The sequence below is a fragment of the Anthonomus grandis genome, chromosome 1 (assembly GCF_022605725.1).
Source record: "Anthonomus grandis grandis chromosome 1, icAntGran1.3, whole genome shotgun sequence".
NCBI classification, from domain to species: domain Eukaryota; kingdom Metazoa; phylum Arthropoda; class Insecta; order Coleoptera; family Curculionidae; genus Anthonomus; species Anthonomus grandis.
Window position 1 is genome coordinate 7,442,883 of NC_065546.1, and position 25,055 is coordinate 7,467,937.

At 33.5% G+C, this 25,055-nt stretch overlaps 1 protein-coding gene across 2 annotated transcripts in view; it reads left to right on the forward strand.

Annotated features, from left to right (window-relative positions):
* LOC126738114 (sodium-dependent neutral amino acid transporter B(0)AT3) overlaps window positions 1–22,922 on the forward strand; it is a 58,446-nt gene extending 35,524 nt beyond the window's left edge. For both annotated transcript variants that reach the window (XM_050443281.1, XM_050443273.1), the window contains exons 5-9: window positions 748–1,128; window positions 4,964–5,263; window positions 14,721–15,082; window positions 15,134–15,397; window positions 21,547–22,922. In XM_050443281.1, the coding sequence (XP_050299238.1) occupies window positions 748–1,128; window positions 4,964–5,263; window positions 14,721–15,082; window positions 15,134–15,397; window positions 21,547–21,742 (1,503 nt within the window). In that variant the 3' untranslated portion in view covers window positions 21,743–22,922. The remainder of the gene's footprint in view (window positions 1–747; window positions 1,129–4,963; window positions 5,264–14,720; window positions 15,083–15,133; window positions 15,398–21,546) is intronic.
* Window positions 22,923–25,055: the final 2,133 nt, after the last annotated feature.

The window sequence follows — 25,055 nt, forward strand, 5'->3', positions numbered from 1 at the left end:
CACTCCAAAATCCACACCACACAGTGACTCGGGCTGGATGTATTGGCTTCTGTACGATGACCTGTGGATTGTCCGTTCCCCAAATTCTGCCATTTTGTTTGTTAACGTAGCCTCCGAGGTGAAAATGCGCTTCGTCAGAAAAGATGATTTTTCGTGCGAAATTTGGGTCATCGTTCAACTCATTTAAAAAAGCCCACTGTGCGAAGCGTAAACGTTGTGAAAGGTCATTCGGTTTCAATTCCTGAATGAGTTGGATTTTGCCAAATACCGAGGTCTTTGTGCAAAATCCTCCTCTGAGTGGTTCGTGAAATGGCCACTTGTTGACTTCTGCGCCGGATCGATGTTCTGGGGTTTTGACGAACACTTTCGGTCACTGCAGCGATTGCTTCAGCTGTACGCATCGGACGTGTATGCGGCACACGTCTGGCATCGACCAGCATCCCAGTTTCACGAACTTTACGCACCAATTTTCTAATAGCACGCGCGGTGGGCGCTTCATTTCTTCCAAATTTTGTTTCACTCATGAGAGACCGACATTCAAAATAAGTTTTCAGTATTTTAAAGCGTTGTTCTAAATAAAACCGATTCATTTTTGTTCAGCGGAAGGTTAGAACTAAACTATATGGTATACATATGGTGCTAAAGTTGACAGCGCCACTATCGACAGGCTGTCAAAATCGGACCAATAGATGGCCCACCCTTTATTAACCATATAAAAGTTTTTATGAACCTCTAAATTGCTTTCAGGCGAGCAGCCCTACTCAGTACTTCTGGTACAGAACGACCCTAATGATATCAGAGGATATTAACACCCCCGAGGCGTTCAACTGGAAAATTGCCCTATCACTCGTCGTCGCATGGATTTTGGTATATTTGTGCATGATAAAAGGCATCGCTTCCTCTGGCAAAGTCGTCTACGTAACCGCGACCTTCCCCTATATCGTTTTGATTATATTCTTTTTTCGCGGAATCACGCTTAAGGGAGCAGCGGATGGGCTGAGACATCTGTTTACACCCTCCTGGCATATTATTTTGGATCCGGTTGTATGGCTGGAGGCCGGAACGCAGATTTTCTTCTCACTTGGTCTGGCGTTTGGGGGATTAATTGCGTTTTCGTCCTATAATCCGGTAAGTTTATTAGGTTTTATAGGTTTCACAAACTGTGGCATTACTGACACTGGTAAATAATTAGTTTTAAGTAGTTTTAAATAGATTTAAAGCTTTCTTCAATAAATCCAAATCAATATGAAAATCTTACGAAAGGAAGAGAATATATTTGTGATTTTTCATTTAATTAAGTTGATGGGTCTATTAAGTTGATGTGGTAATCTAGCTAAGAGCTTTGTACCAAATTTGTGGATTATTTGATTTAATTCCAGCTTTCAATAAATTCTATATTTGATTCCAAAATTTAAATGCGATTTAAATTTGTTAAAGCGAGTGCTATAAGTCGAAACACGGGTCACCATTATTAATTTATACTATGGATTTAATTTTTGATCTGCTAAATTTTAGTCTACTATACGCTGCTTTAAATTTACTAAAAAATGTAGTTTTAACCATTTTTTTTAAAGTACACACACCAGTTTCTCTAGAATGTCTTTAAATTTTCCGTTTAAAGAATTTACATCACATGTGAAGGTAAATTTCAAAATTTGGTAATCTATTATTACAGCTTAAATTTGGATTTCAATACTTTGCATATATTCCTTTCAGTTTCTTTAATTTGGTTGCATTGTATAACATAACCTCTTTCTTATATTAGAAAAAATGTAGGGTTCTGAACTAAGGGATTTTGTTAAGAGTAAATATTTACTAGATCTGTTTGGTTTACTGCTCCCTTTTATGATCACATCTAGAATATAGTTTTTGCTAGTACTGAATGCTTGAGTAACATTTTTGAGCCTTGACCTCTTGCTGAACTTGATAAGTAATGGATTCTACAAAATAAGTTTACTGAGATATCACTATCATATAGGTTGTCATCTGTATATCTACATAACTTATAAAGAATTTTTTAGTAAATATAATCATATCCTCCAGCGGCCCATAATTTAAAAATTAATAAAACCAGTGCTACATGTGCCCCATCGGGGCTAAAGCAGGTCATGACATGTATCCACAGCGATTTATGCGCAGCTGGATAGGAATTAATCAGCCCGGATTTAAAAGGGTATCAATGCCCATAGCGTGATATCCAAGATTCCATGTGTATTTTCGTTTTTTTATAATATCTAAAGTGTTCGTTTATTGCCACATAAATTACTAATAATAAGAGCTGTCAGCTGGATATGGTCTTTGTCTTATGTTTATATTTTAATTTAATCGGGTAGTTGCAATTGTAAACGATCTTATCTTTTTGTTACTATTTTTACTTTTATAGAAATATAGAAACAAAGATGAAAATTAAAGTAGATTAAACATACCTTTTAAAATTAATTAATTATCTTTGTGGTGCTACCTTTATGTAAACTATTTAGTATCAACAAATATAACCCAACGTCAAATCTAGGTCGCAACACTGATGTAGGTTAATAGATCAAGACCAATTAATATTATTGTTAACGAAATGTATATGTATTTTCTATCTGATCAATATAGTCGATTCTAAACCTGAGACGAGTCTACTTTCTTACATGGCGATCCTGCCAGGATCGCAAAAGCAAAACGGAAACTTCTTTGACCCAAATAGCTGTGACTACTAGTGCAACTCCATTTTTAAACTCTACATCTGCTAAACTGTCAAAACCCTTGGGAAAACTTGAGTTGAATTGTGGCTTAAGTTCAAACTTAAAACTGTCAAGTATCTGTCAAAATTTCAAAGCAGAGCAGTGCTTTGAAATATTCCCCCATCACGAAGACAATTTTGGAAAAAAGGGAAAAGAGCTGGATGAGGATTTAATTGCTGATGACTATAAGGTTTATGAAACTTCTTTATGGAAGCCGAATAAAGACCCAAAATCTATGGAAAACTTAAAGAAGAGACAAAAATATGAGAACTGCAAGACTTTTCTAGCAGCCCAGAAAGTTTATCCAGAAGTTTTTGTACCTGATGACCCTGTGGACAGCGAAGATATAAATGTCTCTGATTTCGCTTGTTCTAATAATAGTGTTAAGTTTATAGTGATGGATAGCCTGAGATATTATGTTTTTGCTGAGAGACTTGGTGTTAATCTGTTTAACAGGAAAGATATGAGTGCTGTAGTTATTGTAGATGAACAAGCGGAATCCCACTATATTATGGACACTCAAATAACGAGCAGAAATGTAAAGTTATTCCTGCAAAAGTACAATGAAAGTGCCCTAATAAGATCTAAAAAATCAATCGTTGATACTCCTGCTAAAAATACTCCTGCGTACAATTTTATTGCTATAAATGACACCTCTGTGATTAATTTGGATGAGTTGAATAGCAAAAATTTCCTGGATGTGGTATTAGACAATAGAAATGCAGTAGTGGTGCTATACTATAGCAAGCAATGCTCATTTTGCAATGGGATTTCCTATACATTTTTAACATTGGCCAGAAAACTGTCGTATGTGGACAATATAAGATTCACTAGGATCGATGGGGATGAGAACATTTTACCATGGGAATATACCATGGAAGAATATCCGAGCATTTTGTTCTTCCCTGTCAACTGCAAAGAAGAAACTAGGGTGTTTCCTACGGGGGTACCCATAACTGTGCCAAATTTGTTGGCTTTTATGTTGGCCAACATGAACGCCACCATGAAATTAACCGCAATGTATTCGGTGTGTTTACATACTCCGGTTGAGATCACGAAAATCGCCTGCTTGTCCTTCCTTCGCGACGAGATAACCTCGACGATTGAAAAAACCTTAAAAGTCTGGCGGAAATCAAACAAACGGCAACGCCGCCTCGTTCTCCATAACCTCCAGGAGTTCCGTTTTCTCCAGTTGCTCTTCGCTCACTCTCCAAACGAATTGGCACTCATACAGAGTCAGTTTAGGAAAATTAAGGATCATTTAGGTGAGGAGGATTACAAAGGTAAGGACGAGTTATGACTGTTAAAAGATTAATCGAGTTTGAAATATTGGGAGGGTTAAACTGATAAAGGCTGCTCCTCACTTATTATGTATGTATATAAATCTAATGTCGCGACAAATTAAACAGAATTAGTATAGTAATATTATATGTTGACATATACTCACACATTGTAAATAACTTATTCGCAAACATTATTTTATAAAAGTATTTATCGTAGTAGTGTGACGTATAAGTGTAAGGATAATTATGGTAATAGTGATAATAATTTGTAAATATTTTAAGAGTAAGTCTTTATAGTAAAAAAAAAAAAAAAAAAAAAAAAAAAAAAAGGGGTAGGATAGACTAATAATTACGGTATTTCACAAAGCAACACAGCTTTCTCAAAATACGGGCAAATATTTTATTTAAAACGAATGTCTTTTATCTTTGCCCAAAATAAAAGCCATTCTTTTAAAAGGGGAAAGATGTGGTGCTACCTTTATGTAAACTATTTAGTATCAACAAATATAACCCAACGTCAAATCTAGGTCGCAACACTGATGTAGGTTAATAGATCAAGACCAATTAATATTATTGTTAACGAAATGTATATGTATTTTCTATCTGATCAATATAGTCGATTCTAAACCTGAGACGAGTCTACTTTCTTACATCTTGTTACTAAGTTTAACAATATATTGATAAAAAAAATAGGCGCCTGGGCTCTAGCCCAAAGCGCACACTTTGGGTATCGAGCACACTTTGAGATCGATATACTCATATATTTGCTACTGTTTTATCAATCCCCTTTTTATCTACAGTCAACCATACGTTGCGTTCTGTTGCTCTTAATAGTTACCAATAATGCCTCACACTATGGAGGTTAGTGAGAACAAAGAAGGTAATTTGTCCCTTAAACCTCTACAAGTCAATTTAAATCTAGTGAAATATTGGATTGCTATTATTTTCTAGGTGAACAATAACTGCTATAGAGATGCCATAATGGTCTCCCTAACGAATTGCTTCACGTCAATGTTTGCCGGAATCGTCGTATTTTCGATAATTGGCTTTAAGGCTACCATGACGTACGAGAAATGCCTGATTGATAGAAACAAGACCTTAACGGACCTTCTGGGGTCGCACTATCCCGAAACTAAACTCGCTTTTCCGAAAGTCGGATCGATTTTCAATTTTACCGATGCCAACGGAACGCTGAGGAGCGTTTTAATGCCCGCTCTACAGGTGTGCGATTTACAGAAAGAGCTTGATAATGTGAGTATAATAAAGTTTGTTTTTATGGAGTTTCGGGGTTACATCGGCTTAGGTCTGATTTTATGTATTTAGTTTAATTGAAGTAGTAATGACTGGCTTAAGAGTGGATTATATGGGCCCAGTTTCAGATTTAATTTTCAACAAGATTGGGTTTTTCATTGAAGTTGTACATTAAATTAAGGTTTTATTGTAGATTTAATTTTTACTACAGTTATTTTTTTAAACTTATTAAAAAGAATACCAGTAATAGGTGTGTCAAAGATAGCATTAGCAACCCAGTCGGCTTAGGCGCAATTCACACAGAACGGGCTGGAATGGGGGTGGCGTGGTAGGCGCATGTGCCACTTGCATGTTCGCTTATGGGGCAATACAGATAGAAATAGCGTGGCACAGGCGTGATAGTGTTGTAAAAATCCGGATTAATTCAATATCCCGACAATATTGATTCGGATGAATTGAAAATTCGGTTTTTTCATCCGGATTAATTCATCCGCTCGATGTCTCGCCCGTTCGACAAATTATGCCATGTTTCGGCCTTCGGGCTCGATGCTTGACCGTCCGATAAACGTTTTTTATAGCTGTTTTTCGAATATAATGTATGCATTATGCAACCCATTAGACATTTCGTTTTTACGGATTTCTACATGATGTTAAAACTAAAATAGCTGATTATGTATGTAATAAATCAAGTGTATTTTAAACGATGCAAAATATCAATACAAAAATGCTTTGTTTACAAAAAAACTTCTGAAGGTCAGGCGACCCTTAAAAAATTTGGGCGTTCTCGTATTGTCTCTTATGTTTCTAAATGAGTACAATAAGGATAAATAAAGCAATATTTACACAAGGCCCCGCGACGATATTGCCGATTGCCGGGTTATTTGTCCGGACGATTTAATTAATCCGGACGGATTCTCTTAGCCGGTGGACGTGGAACTTCGTGAGCCGCGTACAAGCTTTTATTTCATTGTCGGTCGAACGGGCGGCGTGTATCCGGACGATTTAGATATCCGGATTGATTCGGAATAATTTGATATTCGGATTGAACGGACGATTCATCCGGACTCTTCGCATCACTAGTGATAAATCACGCCACCGCCACGTCACTTCGACGCCACGAGTGGCCTACACTAGTGGTAAATGCCATATACCAAACAGCAATTTATATTGCTTCTTTTCGTCTATTTGGTAAAATGCGGGATGATTACTTATTTAATACCGAGTTCTGTGAAGACGTGCAACAGCATGCAGTACTATACGACTATAGAAGGTCGGATTACTGCAATAGAAGTGCACAAGATCAAGCATGGGAAAAAATATCAAATAAATTCAGTGAAAATGGTAAGTATGTACGTCTTTATTAACAAAAGATGTTTTTTGTTTCCGTAACAGAGTGTAAAGACCGCTGGAAAAACATACGAGGAAGCTACTCAAGATATAAAGCCAAATTAAAAACCAAATCACGACAAGGAACAAAACGAGTCAAAGAATACTATTTGGCCCCATATCTCTCCTTTTTGGATCCTTTCTTAAAGTCTCGTAAGAGCAAAGGCAACGTGAATCAAGAGTCTGCCGACGCATCATCGAGCCACCTCGCAGCTGAAACGGGGTCACAATCTAATGAGTCTAAAGACAACACCAATGCTGATGTACTCTCAGCCTATAACATTCTATCCAGTCGTTCCTCTCAGTCACCTATACCATCTTCCAGTACGTCTATCGGTGATCAACCGATAGCAATGAGAGCGCCTTAAACACTACTATAGAAAGAAGATGATTTTAGAAAAAAAAAAGGAGTTAGCAGCCTCAACCGCTATTAATGAGGTCAACCAGCAAGCTTACCAGTACTTTGAAAAAAAGCAACAATTGCTGGAGATCCAAAACAGCACAAAAACGAATGCCACAATCGATCCCCTGACCCAGACGTGGCGTTTTTAACTCCATGATTTCTGTTCAGAAGCGGCGTTTCAAAATTGGAATTTTGAATTTAGCCGAGCAAATACTATCTTCAACCATTCTTGAAGCATCTACTATCCCAATGGATAGTTCTCAATCTTGGATTGAAGATTCGATAAATAGAAATCTAGATTCAGTACCGCACAGAAACACGGATGAATTTCATTTGAGTAAATTTATACATTACAATAATTAATATTAGGGTAACATTATCGTTATTTTTTGTTTGTTTTAGATTAAACAGAAATAAATTCACTTAAATATATTTTCTTCAACTTACCTCAGCGTTATTAACAACCTTTCCTCTGGACTGACTGACAAGTTCTCTCCAATTTGTTGATTGCTTCTCAATATTAACCCTTACTAAAGCTAGTATTTTATAAAAACATTGAACACACATTCGATAGAAACTTTAAAAACATTCAGGGTACATATTGAACTCCCGCATAACATTAACCACGAGTTTTTTTTTATCTAACCACAAGGGATGTATTCAGTAACTCCTTTGCCTTTGAATGTTAGCTAAATTTACAAGGTTCAACATATCCTGATCATCTTCGTCATCCGAAAGCATTGTAACTTTACTACACACTCATGTACATAACAAATAAATAATCAGGGAACAGACAGTCGAAAAGACGCTTCTAAAACATCGACCTGTGTACTCGAAGATATACTTTTGAAAAAATATGTACTATGTGGGGCATGAGTTCACGGATGCAAATCTGGAGGGCTCCATTAAATTAGCAATTGCAAAAAAGAATAAAAAAATATTTTTCGATTATTTTGATTTATCGTAAAAAAACAATTTTTAGTGTTTAACTCGCGATTGTGACGCCGTTTTTCAATATTTTTTCAAAATTCTTGCAGCATTCGAAAGCCTAATCATTCTAGACCAATAACAAAAAAAAACAAAAATAACAAAAAAAAATAAAAAAAAAAACGCAATAACAAATAAAAATATTGTATTTATACAGAATTTTTCAGATTATTTAAAAGGAGGCGCGGTACCAAACCTGAGGAGAACATTTCAACATCGAGCAAATTTTTGAACGGTTGAAGATAGATATATGATTAATCGACGAAAAATGTGCCAAATGGAATGGAAAAGTTTTTGGTGAAAAAAAAATTATCTACTGGTAACGGTTTACGAAATACGTTTTTTTTTGTCAAGCGCTGAAACATCTACTTCGCTGCTCGCCAGAGTCTGGTGCGATGGTGCGACGCGTAGCCGATCGATAGTTCTAGCCTGGACACTTATCCCCGCTTCCATCGATACCTCACAACAGAAGCCGAAATCATGCGAGACCGCATCGCGATGGCAAAAATTCCGCGCTGGGCACATATTTTGCGTTGATTCGAAATAATATTTTACTGCAGTTATTATTGTAGTTTATAGTAAGATTACGCATTTAAAATTTTAAACTACCAAACTATTTTGATACTCGCTTTGAGTTTTAAAAAGAATAAAAATTTGGTATTTAAATTAGGTGGGTAAATTAACAATTAAAAACAAAAACTTACATTTTACAATCTTAATTTTATTTAGAATAATGCCTACCTCTTGCTGCATTCCTGTTTAAGCTCAGAAAAAAATTAAAATTGATTAAAATTTTTTTTTTGGTTTTTTTTGATTATCTTCGAAATTATTCAAATTTTCGATTTTTTAAATGAGCAACAAAAATTTGGCGTAGGTACCTACCTAATTTTGTTTTCGGCATTAACATTTTTACGAAAAAGTAATACAGCAATGCAAAAACTTTCCCATAGCAACCAAGATAATCCACAAAAGTGTTAAGAATAAGTTTTTGAAAAATTGTTTTTTTTTCAATAATCTTCAAAACCACATAAAATATAATATATATTTTTTTATATGGCATATTCTTTTCAAATTCAAATTCAAATTCAAAAGCTTTTTATTTATCCCAAAATAAATTACACTTCATTTTTAAATATAACAATAATCTCGGTTGATGATAAATAAAGGACTACCCTGCGATTAATAAACCGATTCACAAGTCTGGAACTTATTTTCAGAAATGTGTAGAGCGCCCCAAAAACTAAAACCTATAAAAAACTAAAACCTAAAGAAAAAAAAATCACTATTTATACTTAACAATAAAGTTAATAATTTTCAGTTTATGACAATAATTTTGGTATCCGGTCAAGCACAAGAACCCCCCATAGGTCACTAGGAGAATAGCACTAATAATTCATTATTATTTATAAATTGGACTGACAGAGAACGCACAGATCTAGCCACAAATAGTCAGATAATTTCAACATTTTCTCACATTTTCATTATATTGTAAGTTGCTCTTGCAAAAGTTTATTTTTAATGTGTTTTGAAAATGTAGATATTGCTAAAGTTTTTTTTTCAATTGGAATATTGTTCCATATTTGAGGTGCAACAAAAGCAAAGGATTTTTGGAAATTTGCAGAACGGTGTTGCGGTACAAGAAAATTGCCAGTATAGCGAGTTTGGTGATAGTGATCTCTAGATATGAAAAGTTGATATAAATATGGCGGTTGCTTGGATTTTAAAACTCTATAAATAAAATTGGTTAAATGTAGCGTACGTCGATTAGCCATAGATAATATTGAGTGTTTATTTAAGTGTGGAGTAATATGATCTCTATACAAAATATTATATGAAAATCGCAAACACGCATTTTGCAACTTCTGAATAGATTTAGAAATTCTGTTAGTCAAAGAGCTGTGATAAATGATGTCACCATAATCCAACAAAGATAAAACAAGAGAGTTACATAAATAGTATTTTGTTGTTGAGGGCAAAAATTTGTTTACTTGATATATTTTCTTCAATCTTAAATAGGCAATGCAAAGTTTCTTTTTTATATGCGTTTCGAAAGTTAATCTTGTGTCAAGGTAAACACCTAAATTCTTGACTTCTGTGACAACAGGCAACCTTTCATTATCTATCATAATATTTAAATGTTGATTAATATTTGGTATTCTGGCTTTGTTCTCTCCCAACAATATTACACATGATTTTGCAGCATTTAGCTTAAGATTATGATTATTTGCAAAATTTCGAATTTTTTTTTAGGTCATCATTAAGATTTTTCTGAAAATTCTGCAATAGATCTTGATTAAATGAAATGTACAGTTGGGAATCATCAGCAAACTGTTGCATTTTGGAATTTATAACCTCTTTGTTCATATCTGCAACGTATAATGAAAACAATAATGGCCCTAATATCGACCCCTGTGGGACGCCCGTTGTCACCGGTATGTAATCAGATTTAATTTTGTTGGGCCCATTATAAAGAAGTGTACTCTGAACACGCCCGACTAGATAAGATTCAAAGAATTTTACAGCTTCCTGAGAAAAACCAAAATGGTGAAGCTTAGCCAACAACATCCGGTGACACAGTGTGTCAAAGGCCTTACTGAAGTTTAATAGGCAGAGGCACGTGATTTCTTTCCGATCCTGATCAAGCCTTACATCATTCACCAAGTTAATTAGGCAGGTACTAGTGCTAAAATTTTTTCTAAATCCAGATTGGCTAGGCGGAATTATTTTTTTAGATTCGACAAATGAAACAATCTGTTGATAAATGTGCTTCTCCAAAATTTTTGATATAGCCGGCAAAATACTTATGGGTCGAAGATCTTTAAAGTCTCCTGGATTTGAAACTTTTGGTAATGGTAAAATAATAGACTTTTTTCATAAGTCCGGATAACTATTTTCTATCTTTTACAAGTAAATGTGCAACTTTGGGGTAAATTATCCATTTTCGTATTTTGAGGGTAGACGAATTTGAAACACCGTTTATGTATATTTTTCCAATAACATAAATAATAAAAAATATTTAAAACATTTATCATATACCTACAAATACGTAATAATAAAAAATATATATTATCTTAAAATGTAAAATATTAGGTCCCGCGGTATCTCCACTTAGTCGTTCCACTGTACGGCGTGCGCCACCAAATCTCGGCTTCAATTTTGACGCCACGAAACCAGTGTCACGGCTAGAACTCTCGATCGGCTGCGCTCCGACACACGGCCGCATCCCGCATCGCATTGGACGGTCACGACGCACTTCAAAGTATTCAATTTGGACCGAAACTTAATTGGGTTGGTACATAAATTTATTTCAAAGAAAAATGTTCTCGAAATTTGCTAATAGTGAATTAGCAACGCTAGCTATTGCATTGTATGAAGAGGAAGAAAACAAAGTCAGAAATAAAAAGAAAAACTTGAGAAGAAAATGTATACACGGTGCTTGGAAAGCAAGAACTACAGAAGGAGAATTCAGCACACTATTTCCTCATCTAATGGATGACGAGACAAAATTCTATCAGTACTTTAGAATGACACAATCCGCGTTTCATAAGCTACTGAAAAAATTGGAAAAAAAATTGATGAGGTGTGTTTGAGGTAAATTATTTACATTATAAAAAAAGATAAAAGCCAAAAAGGTCAATCTTTCTAATATCAACTTTTAAATTTTAGTATTTAACATGTAAACTTTTTAATTTTGATTAATGTAAGAATTTTAAATTGTGTTGTCGGTATGTGGTGTTGTTTTGGTGTCGTGCCATTTCCGTACGTACTATTTGCGTACAAGAGTTTTTAAGGATCATTTAGTGCCATATCTGCGTACCATAAGCGGCGGTTCCCAAAGCAGGAAGTTTTAAAAATTATACATATTTAGTTCCATTTTCGTATAGCAGTTAATTAATATTTTAATAATCATATAAATTGAAGCCTCCACCCAAAAAAGCCGAGTTTTTATGCACTCTCAAGAAGTTTATATATGCATTTTATTGTTTATTAGAGGCACTAATTTAGTAGAGGCAAACAGTATTTGCCTTTTTCTTACTTAATTAAAAACTCTATGCAACGCAACGCAGTATGAACTATTTGATCATACAGTGATGGAAACTTCCTTATTTCCTCTATTAACCTTTCAATTTCCATTTTGAATAGCTAAATTTTATTGCTCGTTCGAGACCGTACAACGCACCGTCACGGATGCGGTGCGTGCTACATGCTCGGGCACGGTGCGCTGATGTTAAGCCATATGATTACTATAGTGTTGTTGACAACAGAGACACGGCCGAGCTGCGCTGCGGGCACGGTGCGTCCTCGGTACGGATATGTGTGCCCCGACCTTTAGTGTTTATGTCTTTTCTTAAAAAAAGGCGAGCTACTGTCGCTAATCGCGCCAGAGAAAAACAAACCACCGAGAAGCGACAAAACCCGCATTTACCGTTGATTTTCTGGGGTCCAATTTTGGTGCCCTTGAGCGGGCTTAAATGACTGGCGCTACATATTAAGTAACGGAGAAAAATCGTTTTGGCAATTTAATAGTTCCGTACACGGAGAGAAATACGACAATGAATAGATTAAAAATTTTATTGGGAATTTGAAAACAAAACTATTACATTATTTTACTGTTGGTATAGTTAAGTTATAAGTATACCTAAACTATACCGGGTGACACAGGAAAAAGGGAACACGCAACAACTTTTTTATTTTTCAAGATAAACAAACGTATGAAAAAATAAACTGGGTGTCCCATTTAAAATAAGAAAGTTCGTGTCATTTCCAGTTCAACCGGAAGTGATCAAAAACAATTGAATACGTCAAAATATACTTTTATAACCATTCTATTGACACACCAAATTTCATTTGTTTATCTTGAAAAATAAAAAAGTTATTGCGTGTTCCCTTTTTCCTGTGTCATCCGGTATAGTGCCAACTATAAAAATTACCATTTAGGATAAATAATGGAAAACAAAAAATCTTCTAAACAAACTTTTATTTTTTGAGAAAATAATATTGGCCCATTGTATAATGAAACACAAAAATACATTGGCAATAATTAAATTAAACTTAAATTATTATTATATTTAATGGTGTAAAATATTTTCAACCTCATAAATAATTTTAAGATAAAGGTTTTTGGAAAATGTGCTCAAGGGTGTTCATAATTAATAGTTTTCCACATCCTGTCTTTGAATGACATCCACGAAAAGCACAGGTATAAGGCATATTATAAAAGTTTTTAATAAAAAAAAGAGCACAATGACAACACACACAAAAAATAAAGACAGAGAAAAATTTAGGCAACACTTGACTAGACTAAACTAGGCGTCGAATATTACCGGACTAACCGACGGCTGGCAGGGGACCGGCAATAAGACAGGTATACCAAATAAGCTCGCACATGCGCAAGAAAAATCGGTCCCGGCTTTGTCCCTTCTCGGTGGTTTGTTTTTCTCTGATCGCGCGTTATTAGGGGACAAAACTTGGCGCAGCTTTGAAACAGATGATGTACCTTTCCTTAGCTAGACAAACTCTACTACTATTTTTTTATGCAATATGAATCTCGAATCTTAACAGAATAATTACTTTGACAGTGATTTTAAAATTTAATCCATCCGAAACTAGTAAAACATGTTTTTTATATGTGCTTGGATAATAAAATAGTTATCAGAAATTTGAAAGAAAATGTTTTCTGTCCACGGAAAACTAATAAAATAATTATTTTGGCAATAATTTGAAAAGTTTATAGACCCATGGTTAATAAAAACATGCTTTATTTCTTTATCAGCTTGAATGTACATCATTTTGCTCGGAAATGATTTTTTAAGGATTCCTATCTGTATCTATATCGACGGTAAGTCATAACTCATAACAAGTAAAATATTGTTTTTTCTTCCATCATCTTGGTATTTACAAATTAATTTATTAAATGCTTGTAACATCAAACCTGAAATTATAATACCCCATCGGTATTATTAACATTCAATAACTCTAAAAATATGTCGTAAAATTTCAATATTAAATATTACTAAATGTTGAAAATTATGTTCAGTGTATCTAAATTATGTTTCCAAAAGTTTAAACAGAGAAGATGTAAGAAAGAAATATTTTAAAATGTTCAGAAAACTCATTTTCATGATGGTTATGACAAAAAAAATTAAAAAAATTAATTTCATGATTTTTTTCAAAAATGTAGGTAAACTTTGGCAAATACCTCAACACTAATTTTAACACAATGGCAAAATGAAAAAATCTTAAATAAGTTATGGTTCTAAAAGGTCAAATTAATTATGAATAAAATTATTTAAAATATAACTAGAGCTGATAGGGTATGAACTGTTTAAAAACCTTATTTTTAGTATGAAATTCTAAAGAAAATATAACATCCTCTTATTCTATCTGACGTTCTTCGTTTAAAAAATGCCAAAAACTAAAAGCACCCCAGCAGATATTTTCGCTCTTATAAAAGCGCCAGGATGCTATTTATCTCTCATAAAACTTTAAGTAAAAGCAATTTTAAGTTCACTCTTTCCATCGTTACCGTCTGACATTTACACGGCTTAGCGTCTAGAATTTATAAGAACGCCTTCCGTACGGTAAATCAATTTTGAAAGATTGTTTTGTACCTGCCTTGCTTGGTGATGGTATAAAAAAACAAGTATTTTTAACTTGATATATGTTTTTTTTTTGTTACAGTCTGCTTCTGGAACCGGCCTGGCATTCATAATATTCACCGAAGCCATAAATCAATTTCCCGGCGCCCAATTCTGGTCCATACTGTTCTTTCTGATGCTTTTTACTTTGGGGATCGACTCCCAGTTCGGCACCCTGGAGGGAGTTGTAACTTCAATCGTAGATATGAAACTTTTTCCCAATCTACCCAAAGAATTTCTAACCGGCGGCATATGTTTGATTTGCTGTTTATTATCAATGAGTTTTGCACATGGAGCCGGCAGTTATGTCTTTGTCCTGTTTGATAACTTCACCGGAAACTTTCCCCTGTTAATCATTGCCTTTTTTGAGTGTATTGGCGTTTCCTATGTTTATGGCCTAAAAAGGTAACTTTATTGCCCATTTATTATTGTTGTTTTTAATATTGAATTTTTCAGGTTTGCAGATGATATTGAAATGATGACAGGGTCCAGACCTGGGTTATATTGGCTAATTTGTTGGAAATATTTGTCACCTTTAGCGATGATTTCTATATTGGTTGCCAGTTTTGTGGAAATTGCTGTGGATGGATCTGGATATGACGCATGGGTATCACAGAAAGGCACCACCGAGAAACATCATTGGCCAGTTTGGGCCATTGTACTCGTTTGTTTTTGTATATTGGTATCGATATTATGGATACCCGGAGCTGCTATAGGAAGGTAAATTTTTTTTAATATTAATGTTTTGTAATCAAAATATCAAGTTATAGAAATCTCGAAGTTTTGTAAGGCTTGTTCAATAGTAATTTAATACTAACTATGACTTTCCAACTGACTACTACTAGTCATTTAGCACAAATTACTCTTAGCTAGATTCGAAAGTTCCTAATTTATTTATTTATTTAACGGTATCCACCAATTTTACAAAAATAAAATAACAGAAAAGATACTAATAATAATACAACTTAAGCTAGATAATAGTAAGACATAAATCAATCAACGTTACAAATTAATTTAAAGAAACCTGATAAAGTAACGAGTCACTCATTAATTAATTAATTTAAGAGAACTCCTAAAACTGCTAAATGAAACGTGCAAGTCAAGACTATACCTATCGAAAGAACGTTGCATTTTAGTTATAGGATTATGCTGTCCATAAGAACTACTATCAAAATCTACATAGAAGAGTTTTTTCAGTCTAGTCAATTTTTACGCCCGAAAATTCAGCCTACTTAAAAGATAATCACAATCAGTCATGCCAGATATTAATTTAAAAATAAAACACAAGTCTGAATTATTAATTATTAAGCCTTAACTCAAGTGAGTCCAAAGAGAGAACTGACATGACCGACTTGTAATCAGTATGACCATTAGCTAATGGAACCTTAAGTTTAAAAAAACAATTTCTTAAGAATTTATTTTGGACTTTCTCAATATTTTCAATATGCGATTTATAAAATGGAGACCATACGGGACTAGCATACTCCAAACCAGAACGGACTAACGAATAGTACAGAACTTTATAGACAGAGCATGAGAGGTCTTGACTGCATCTAGTTATAAATCCTAGATTTCTATACGATTTCTGAACTAACTTTTCAGCATGAGACAAAAATGTCAACTTAGAATCGAAAATTACTCCGAGATCCCTAACTTACGTTACCCTTTTTAAAATAGTGGAACCTATACTATAATCAAACAATGTAAGATTGCGAATTCTTCCAAAAGTTATTGAATAACACTTCGGAACATTTAAATCTAAACCATTAAGGTTGCACCATTCATAGAGATTATGCAAGTCATCCTATAACAATTGACATTGAACATTAGAATCAATAGACAAAAACAATTTTAAATCATTAGCGAATAATAAAAATTCACAATTTCTTACAAATAATCCTATATCATTAACAAAGATTGTAAGAAGCAATGGACCCACATGTGACCCCTGAGGAACGCCAGATGGCACAGAGAAGCTGCTAGATAAGAAGTTATTAAGCCGTATACATTGCGATCTACCCAGTAGATAGTCCCTTAGCCAACAAATAATATTTGATCCAAAACCCAAAGCTTGGAGCTTTGCCAGTAGAAGCGCATGATTAACTCTGTCGAACGCCTTCGAAAAATCCGTATAAACAGCATCTTTATAACATATTAAGTTAGTAACAGTGGAACGACCTTTTTGAAAACCATGTTGACTGTTAATAATAAGGCTTTTACATTGCCATGACAATTGCTTGGTTACAAGTGCATCCAAAAGTTTAGGCAAGGTTGACTGTATACAAACTCCCCGATAATTACTGACATCACTAGTATTACCAGACTTAAATATCGGCGTACTATACGAATTCTTCTAACAAGAAGGAATTACCACAAATAGCAATAAGAAAGAATTGTAAAGAGAATGGTAAACGTGCCAGATTTTTAGGGTCAAATCCACATTCAAATGGTCTATTTTTTTCTTGATCATTAAAAGTTTTTTTTGAGATTAAATTAAGGATAATAATTAATGCGAAAATAAGGATTATGATTAAATTTCTTTGAAAAAAGATAGATTTTATTATTTATACTATTAGTATAGATTTTTTGATTGGAAGTCAAATATAATAAATTATATTATATAAATAGATTATCTTCCTCATCAGTAAATAGAAATATAAAGGAATAGTCATACTACATCTACGAAATGTCAATACCAGGCAGCGGCTTCAAATCCAAAGTGATGGATTGGGGAAAAATGATTTAGGTAGAGTCGAATGCGACAAATTGTTAAGAAAGTTGAGCCGATGATTACATGTAGTCCATGTAATCCTGTGGTTATAAAGAAAGTAGATCCATAGATTCTATCTGAAATAGTAAATGGGGCTTCTATATATTCAAATCCTTGGAGGATTGTAAAGTAAAATCCTAAGATAACAGTAATAGCGAGACTTGTAATTGCTTGATTATAATTATTTTCTATAATTGAATGGTGAGATCAAGAAATTGTGATTCCTGAGGAAAGGAGGATTATTGTATTAAGAAGGGGAATTTCTAATGGATTAAAGGTAATGATTTGTTTTGGGGGTCAGTTTAATCCTAATTCAATTCTAGGTGAAAGTCTAGCATGAAAAAATGCTCAAAAGAAAGCAAAGAAGAAAAATACTTCAGAGGTAATAAATAAAATTATTCCTCATCGTAGACCTAAAGTTACTTTTTAAGTATGGAGACCCTGAAATGTACCCTCTCGGGTAACATCTCGTCATCATTGGAATATAATTATAATATTGATTAATATTCTAAGAATTATTAGATTTGTTTCATTAAAATGGAATCATTTAATAAGACCCATTATTATTGAAAAGGTTCTTAGTGAGCCTAGTAAAGGTCATGGACTTTGGTCAACTAAATGAAATGGATGATTTTTATGTGTCATTAGTTTACTTCTCTTGAGTAAAGGGTGGATAGGATAGAAAATACATAAAAGACTTTAAAGACAGATCGAATAAAGTGCAAATAGGCTTCGACAGAGTACATACACATTCACGAAGTAGCAAGCTGGGTATGCCATCCGGTCCCGCAGAAGTCTTGCTCTGTAAGCCAAGAATCTCGTCAAAAACCTCTACTAAAGATAACTCTACAAATTTGACATCGAATTGATCCACAAGCCCTGTCTTGTAATATTCAGGCATTTGAAATGCTTTATCAGAATATACGTTTGGCAAATATTTGGCAAATAAATTAACAGTATCTACCCTCATCACTAGTTTCATCATTAAAAAACATATGTTTTGGAATAATATTTGACTTTCTAACATTGCTTACATGTTTTCAGAATAACCTAGGATTTAACAATAGATTATTCTCAGTACGAGAAATATAATCGCGGTAACACTGACCGCTCAACATACTGCATGACTGCCGAAGCCCAGAGAAAACCAAGTAATTACTTTGCAATTGAGACTCCTTAAACTTCTTATGAGCAATTCTCTTACGTAAAACTAAGCTTCTTAACTCTCTTAAAACCCATACAGGAAAGCTACCAGTATTATAGGACTTAATAGGCAAAAAATAGCTGATTCCTTCATACAAAAGGTCATAAAACTTATTTAGGGAAATATTTATATCAGAAGTGTTGTTTATAAAGGACCAGTCGATAGATGCAAGGAAATTATTTAGCGATACAAAATCAGCATTTTTTAGGTCAAAAAATTTTACTGAATATTTCAGAGACCTTGACATATATGGTACTGAGAAGATACATTCATACGGGGTATGTCGAGAGCCAGTCACCGGAAATAAAAAATCATCCGCCAATCCAGAAGACCCATTAATATTAGAAAAACAAAGATAAAGAAATGTGCCTTCCGGATTTGGTAGCTGAGACATTTCTTTATCATCTAAGTAATTAAATACCTGTCCAAGCAGTGAAGCTGGTGCGACATTCGAACACCCATCCGAAAAGGTAACTTTAAGATTTTTGATTTTCATTAAACCAAGTGCAGCCAATACTAAATAAGCAATTCGGATGGACCTCAAAGATCTCCAGTACTGTATCACAGAAAGCACTGTATTGACCTATATCAGATTTTGGCGGCAGGTAAACCACACCAAAAACAATATTCTTGAGATTAAGTTGTACAGAAACAAAAACTTGCTCTAACGATGAACAAGAGTGTTTAATTAATCGCGGTTTTAACTCCTTTCTCACAGCGAGTAAAACACCCCCACCGTCCCTCTTAGTACTTATTAGGGCACTTCTATCACATCTAAATACTTCATATGCCGTAAACTCCAATTCAGATGACAAAATGTCCGGAAACAACCATGTTTAGCCAACGAAATTACATCATAACTGCATGCGGATATTGTTTGCTTCAAATGCTTCAGCTTAGACCTCATACCCCCAGCGCTAAAATAATACATTACCAAGGAATCACTTAATCGTTTTTTGGACCTCGTACAATTCTCTTAGATATTGATGGAACCCCATTGGTAAATTTACTTTTTTTTACTTTTTCTTTAATTTTACTTCACCTTTTTCTTTTCTTTTTGCCAATTCTCCATAAACTTCTCGGATTTCATCACGCTGTAATTTGGTGAAATCCATTTTAATTACTATATAGTGCTACCACCTAATTTCTTTTTCTTTCTCATACATTTTTGTACAATCTCGGTATTATTAAAGCACACTCGTAGTACCAAATCGTACCAGAGCATTTTGTACTAAAATATAGAAATATTTTAGTACAAAATCTCTTGTTAAGAACGAAACAACAAGAGCGAGAATTATCTTTATTTTGTCTATGTAGTTGTTCTATTAAGAACTTTATTCATTGCTTAGTTTATATTACTTACATTTTTCCCTATAACATGAATTACATTATAATAACAGTTATGCTTATTCAAATTAAATAAAAGCGATACTCAATATCTATGTGGCTTATCTGCAGCCGATTTTCCTGAGGAATCGTTTCTCATTTTTGTCGCATCTGGGTTGGTATAAGTGTTATATGTAATTTATGAGCCGCTAAAATATGTATAAAATAAATTCATTTTAAAATTAATTAGTGATTTTTTAAAAAAGCTAGTTCTAGTTTCGGATCCTTTCCTTTTTTTGTTTCGCATATTTTGCACTAAATGGCATAAGATACAATATTTTTATTTTAGCATTTGTATTTCGAAATAGGGTTAAAAAAATCAAGGATGATATGACATTCACTATAAAACAATAATTGATAACAGTTATAAATGTATGCTCTATATAGTCCTAGATATCCTAAATATGGTCCATTGCTAGATTTAATTATTTGGAAATGTAAAACAAAATCAGTCAAAAAAATCATTTAAACCGCCTAATTCATTATCGCATAAATCATAAATTTTACTCGTATTCTGTATGTAAAATTAGACTACTCGATATTATAAGATCGATTTCAATAAGATGGTGTAGCCACATCTTCCCTATCCTCTTCCAGTTTATCAATAATAAAATAATTATTGAATTTGTGAAGCAGCGAAGAAGACTAAAACAGTGCCCAGCTAGTTCGCCTGATTTGTGCCCATTGGATATTTCCCTTTAAACTCATTTCAAGTCTAATGGTTACACACCTCAAAACTTAGTCGAGCTTTCTGAGAGAAAGACTGAAAATGCACCAGTTTTCAAAACAATATTTTGGAGATTACGAAATAGAATTTAAATGTATTTAAATTACTAAAAGAAGTTCACAACTGTAAAAAGTGTTGTTGGTATTCACGCTGATAATGTACTCTTTTCCACCAGGGTTGTGGCGTTTCTTCTGTAATTTTTTAGATTTTCAGTGAGTTTTTTTACAACATATAGTTTTTTTTGATTCCCTGCTTTTATTATAGTTTTTTCCAAAAGTCAAACTTCAAATCAAGTCATTCTTCAAATCTTGGATTTCTTTACTGTTTTGGTTAAAGGTTTTTAAACTACTGGGAATTAAAGTTTTATATCTCTATGGAGATGCCTTTATGAAAAAAGTAATTAAATGAATGTGGACATTTTTTCCCTTTTTGGCTTGAGGTAACCTAAAAGGAACTCACAGCAGACTGCAAAATTGTTTCAGAGATATCTAAAAGACCACATTTAGGTGACTTAAAATGCAATTAGATTTTGAAATAAAAAAAGGTGCTTTCATTTGAAAAAATGAAGTTGATGGTCGTAATTTATTTTTGAGCAACCCTGTATATACAAACTTCACGTACAAAAATGCGCAACTTGAAATAAAAATCGACGGGTCCGAGCGTTTTTTTTTCGAACACACCACCCCTGAATTTTAAATGAATTTAGACATAACTTTTGGGATGCACTGTATAATAATGTATAATGTGTGTTTAATGTTTAATTGCTTAATAATTTTTTCTAGGCTCTTTGGCTACGTTCTAATTGACGACAATGAAAAAGCATGGTTCCCAGCCAGCGAACTCAAAGATTTCCACGGTATTATGCCACATGAAATAAGTACTGCCGAAACATTACTCTTTTGCATAAGACCTGACGGCTCAGAGGGTCTATGCTGTCCTACTTACCATTCTTATGACGATGTAGTTGAAGACGAGTAGGGTTTTTAATATCCGTTGAAGAATTTTAAAAACAATAAAAAATTGGATTAAACTGGAAAAACTTTGACATTATACGCAAATGTTTTTTGCCAAAATTTTATTGTTTCTAGGATTTCAAAGGTGGATAAAGTGTTCATAATAAGGTAAAACTGGATGATAGTACCTTTCCCGATATATTACAGGATAAATATTTGATATTTTGTATGGGAATTAGTAAGATAAGATTTTGCAGCTAGTTATACATATATGTGACGCCGCACGAAGAAACCCATCCAAGTGTCCATAGAAAAGTTTTACTGGACGGCCGTGAAAAAATCGCATGATTTCTCGAACGAGAATATTCGAAGAGACCGGCTGTACACACACAATGAAATGAATTTTATTATCTCTGTTATTTCAAGTATAAAATAATGAATTTAAAATAAAAAAATTTGATTTTTGGACACTTGGCGGACGTCACATATTTCCCTTTTTCCTGATAATCGGGTGGTTTTATAAAAGGTACAGTTAACTATCTGGTGTAATTAACTAAAATATCTATTAAGCCTTAATGTTAGGAGTTTGACAATAAGCAAATAGCAAAATTTGAGTTTTCCTTAGTGATCTTCGACCATTAGTAAAAGTAGATAGCAAGCAAAAGTACATAACTAAAAGCAATATTGATATTCCGAATGAACCATCTCTCACATAACTCTCTTTAGTTATTCCTGTAAACATATTACATATATTAATGTCAGTATTTTTACATATCGCAAAAGCAAATATATCAAAAGAATTTTGACATATCTAGAATTATCTTAAAAAACATATTGCTATTTTAATAAAGTCCAGAATGTTTACTTGCCGTCTTGATGTGATGAAATTATTTATTAAATGGTCCTACAAATTCAAGTGTTGGGACAAATGTTTGAAATTTTTACAAATAAATTACTAGAAATACGTCAATGGGCATATAAGGGGTGTTCCATAAATAGTGGTAAATAGTTTAACAGCAGATTCGTTTTGAAAAAAAAATGAGGCTAATTACAATTTTCCCAGTCCGAAAGTCAAATACAACCAAGATACAGGATGAGAAACTTAACGTCATTTTTTTGAATTTTGGCCAAAAATTTAGCATTAATTGTTCGTTTTTAATAAAATTTGAAATATGATTTTCTTTTTCTATGGCAAATCTTAAAACTTTTTTTAAATTATTATAATAATAATTATAATAATATTTTAAATTATTATTATAATACCATTTATGAATGGCGCCACCAGCAACATTTTGATTTTTTAATAATAATAATAATAATGGCTTTTATTTGAAAATATACAATAACAAATACAGTAAAGAGCTATTACTACGAGATATAATATGGCGCAGTCTAGCTTAGAAGCTACTCTACTGAACCATTTGATATTGGTCTAAACCTAAATAAAAACTAATAACACAGATCTGTCATAATAATTAGTATAACCCCAAAAAGCATTCACCTATCAGAAGAATATCAATAAAAAATAGTATAAGTTAATAAATAAACATAGGAAAATCAACATTTCATGTACATCCAAATTTAAATGCCCTTACTCACAGTATGAACCCAATTACAGCAACCATTTTTATAAAGAAATAACTATTGTAATATAAAGTCTTCTACATGAATAACTGATCAATTTTAGATCTAATAAATTTTTTGAAAGAAACTAGTGTGAGAGATTTTATGTGCAGAGGAACTCTATTATAAAGTCTCGCTATATTGTAACTAAAAGACCTTTCAAAAATAGAAGTTGAGTGAAGAGGTATAGTTACACAGCTCGTATCGCGAAGATCTAGATTATGGATTTCTGAGCGAGACTTTATTTTCCTGTATAAGTAGTCGGGACACTTTCTTGCTATTATTTTATAAAATAACACAACTGAATTTAAGACGCGCCTCTCATCCATTCTAAGGCAATGCACATCTCTCAACTTAGCCGACACTCCCCGCTCTCTACCCCGTATACCCCCAATTAGTCTTACACAGTGGTTTTATATGTTTTATTTCTCACAGTGCGAAAGCACTAAAGAGTCACAAAGCATTTTCTTTAATGACTCTGTCAATAGATGCCTTTGTTTAAATATAAGCTTTAGATTTAGGAATGCTCTTTTAATACACATGCTGACATGCTCAGTAAACCTCAAATCACTGTCCAGAACCAGCCCTAGATTTTTAGCGTGGTCAACAAGTGCAAGTTTATTATTATTATTTAAATTTATTTGAATGCTACCCTTATGCAACTGTCGTGATTGAGTTCTGCCAAAGAGCAATACCTGAGACTTGGAGGGTTTAAGAGTGACGCAGTGCTTATGAGAAATTAAGAGCAGTGACTCCAAATCTTTATTTATTTCATTTATGCACTCGAGAACACGACCCGGATTAAAAGATTTGTAGACCTGCGTATCATCTGCATAAAAATATTACAAGATTCAATGTATTTTGCCATTTCGGAAGTATATAAGGTAAAAAGAAGAGGCCCCAAAATTGAACCTTGTGGAACCCCAAAACATAATGGCACGGATTCAGATACTTCGCCATTGACTTTAACCCTCTGACTTCTACCCTTTAAATAACTGGTAACTAGATTGCAAGCGGTAGTATCGAATCCCAGATATTTTAAAATCGCCAAAAGAAGATTATGATTTATTCTGTCAGACGCTTTTAAATAGTCTAAAAGGACTAAAATAGTTAATTCGTTATTCTCGATGGCTTGAAATATATCATCTATTACTTTCAAAAGCGCTGTTAAACAACTATAATATCCTGGTCGAAATTCAGACTGGGTGGCTGGTAATAAATTGTACTGTTGAACATATTCTCGCATTTGATTATTAAGAATACGTTCTAAAGTTTTAGACAGAGTAGGGAGAATGCTTACTGGCCGTAAGTCCTTTAGTTCAGTTAAATTATTTACCTTAGGTACGGGTATTACAATGGAACACTTCTAATGATCGGGAAAGCATGATGTTTCTATGGAGAAGTTCACTAAGTGTGTAATTACAGGTAATATTAGCGGGCAGCAAAAGAGTAGCATCTCAATGCCAATGTCATCATTTCCAATGGCCTTGGATTTAACTAAAAATAAAGCGTCTTTAACTTCCTCAATATTAGCCAATCTAAAACGAAAAATATCCCGATTTGACAATGTATTATTTAAGTAAAAATTTAGAATATCTTCATCTGGATCAATCTGCGGAATATTAATAAAGTAGTTATTGATTTCATCTGCTGACCAGCGACCGCTAGGAATTACCCTACTACATGTCCCATAAGCATCCAGATCCCTCATAAGT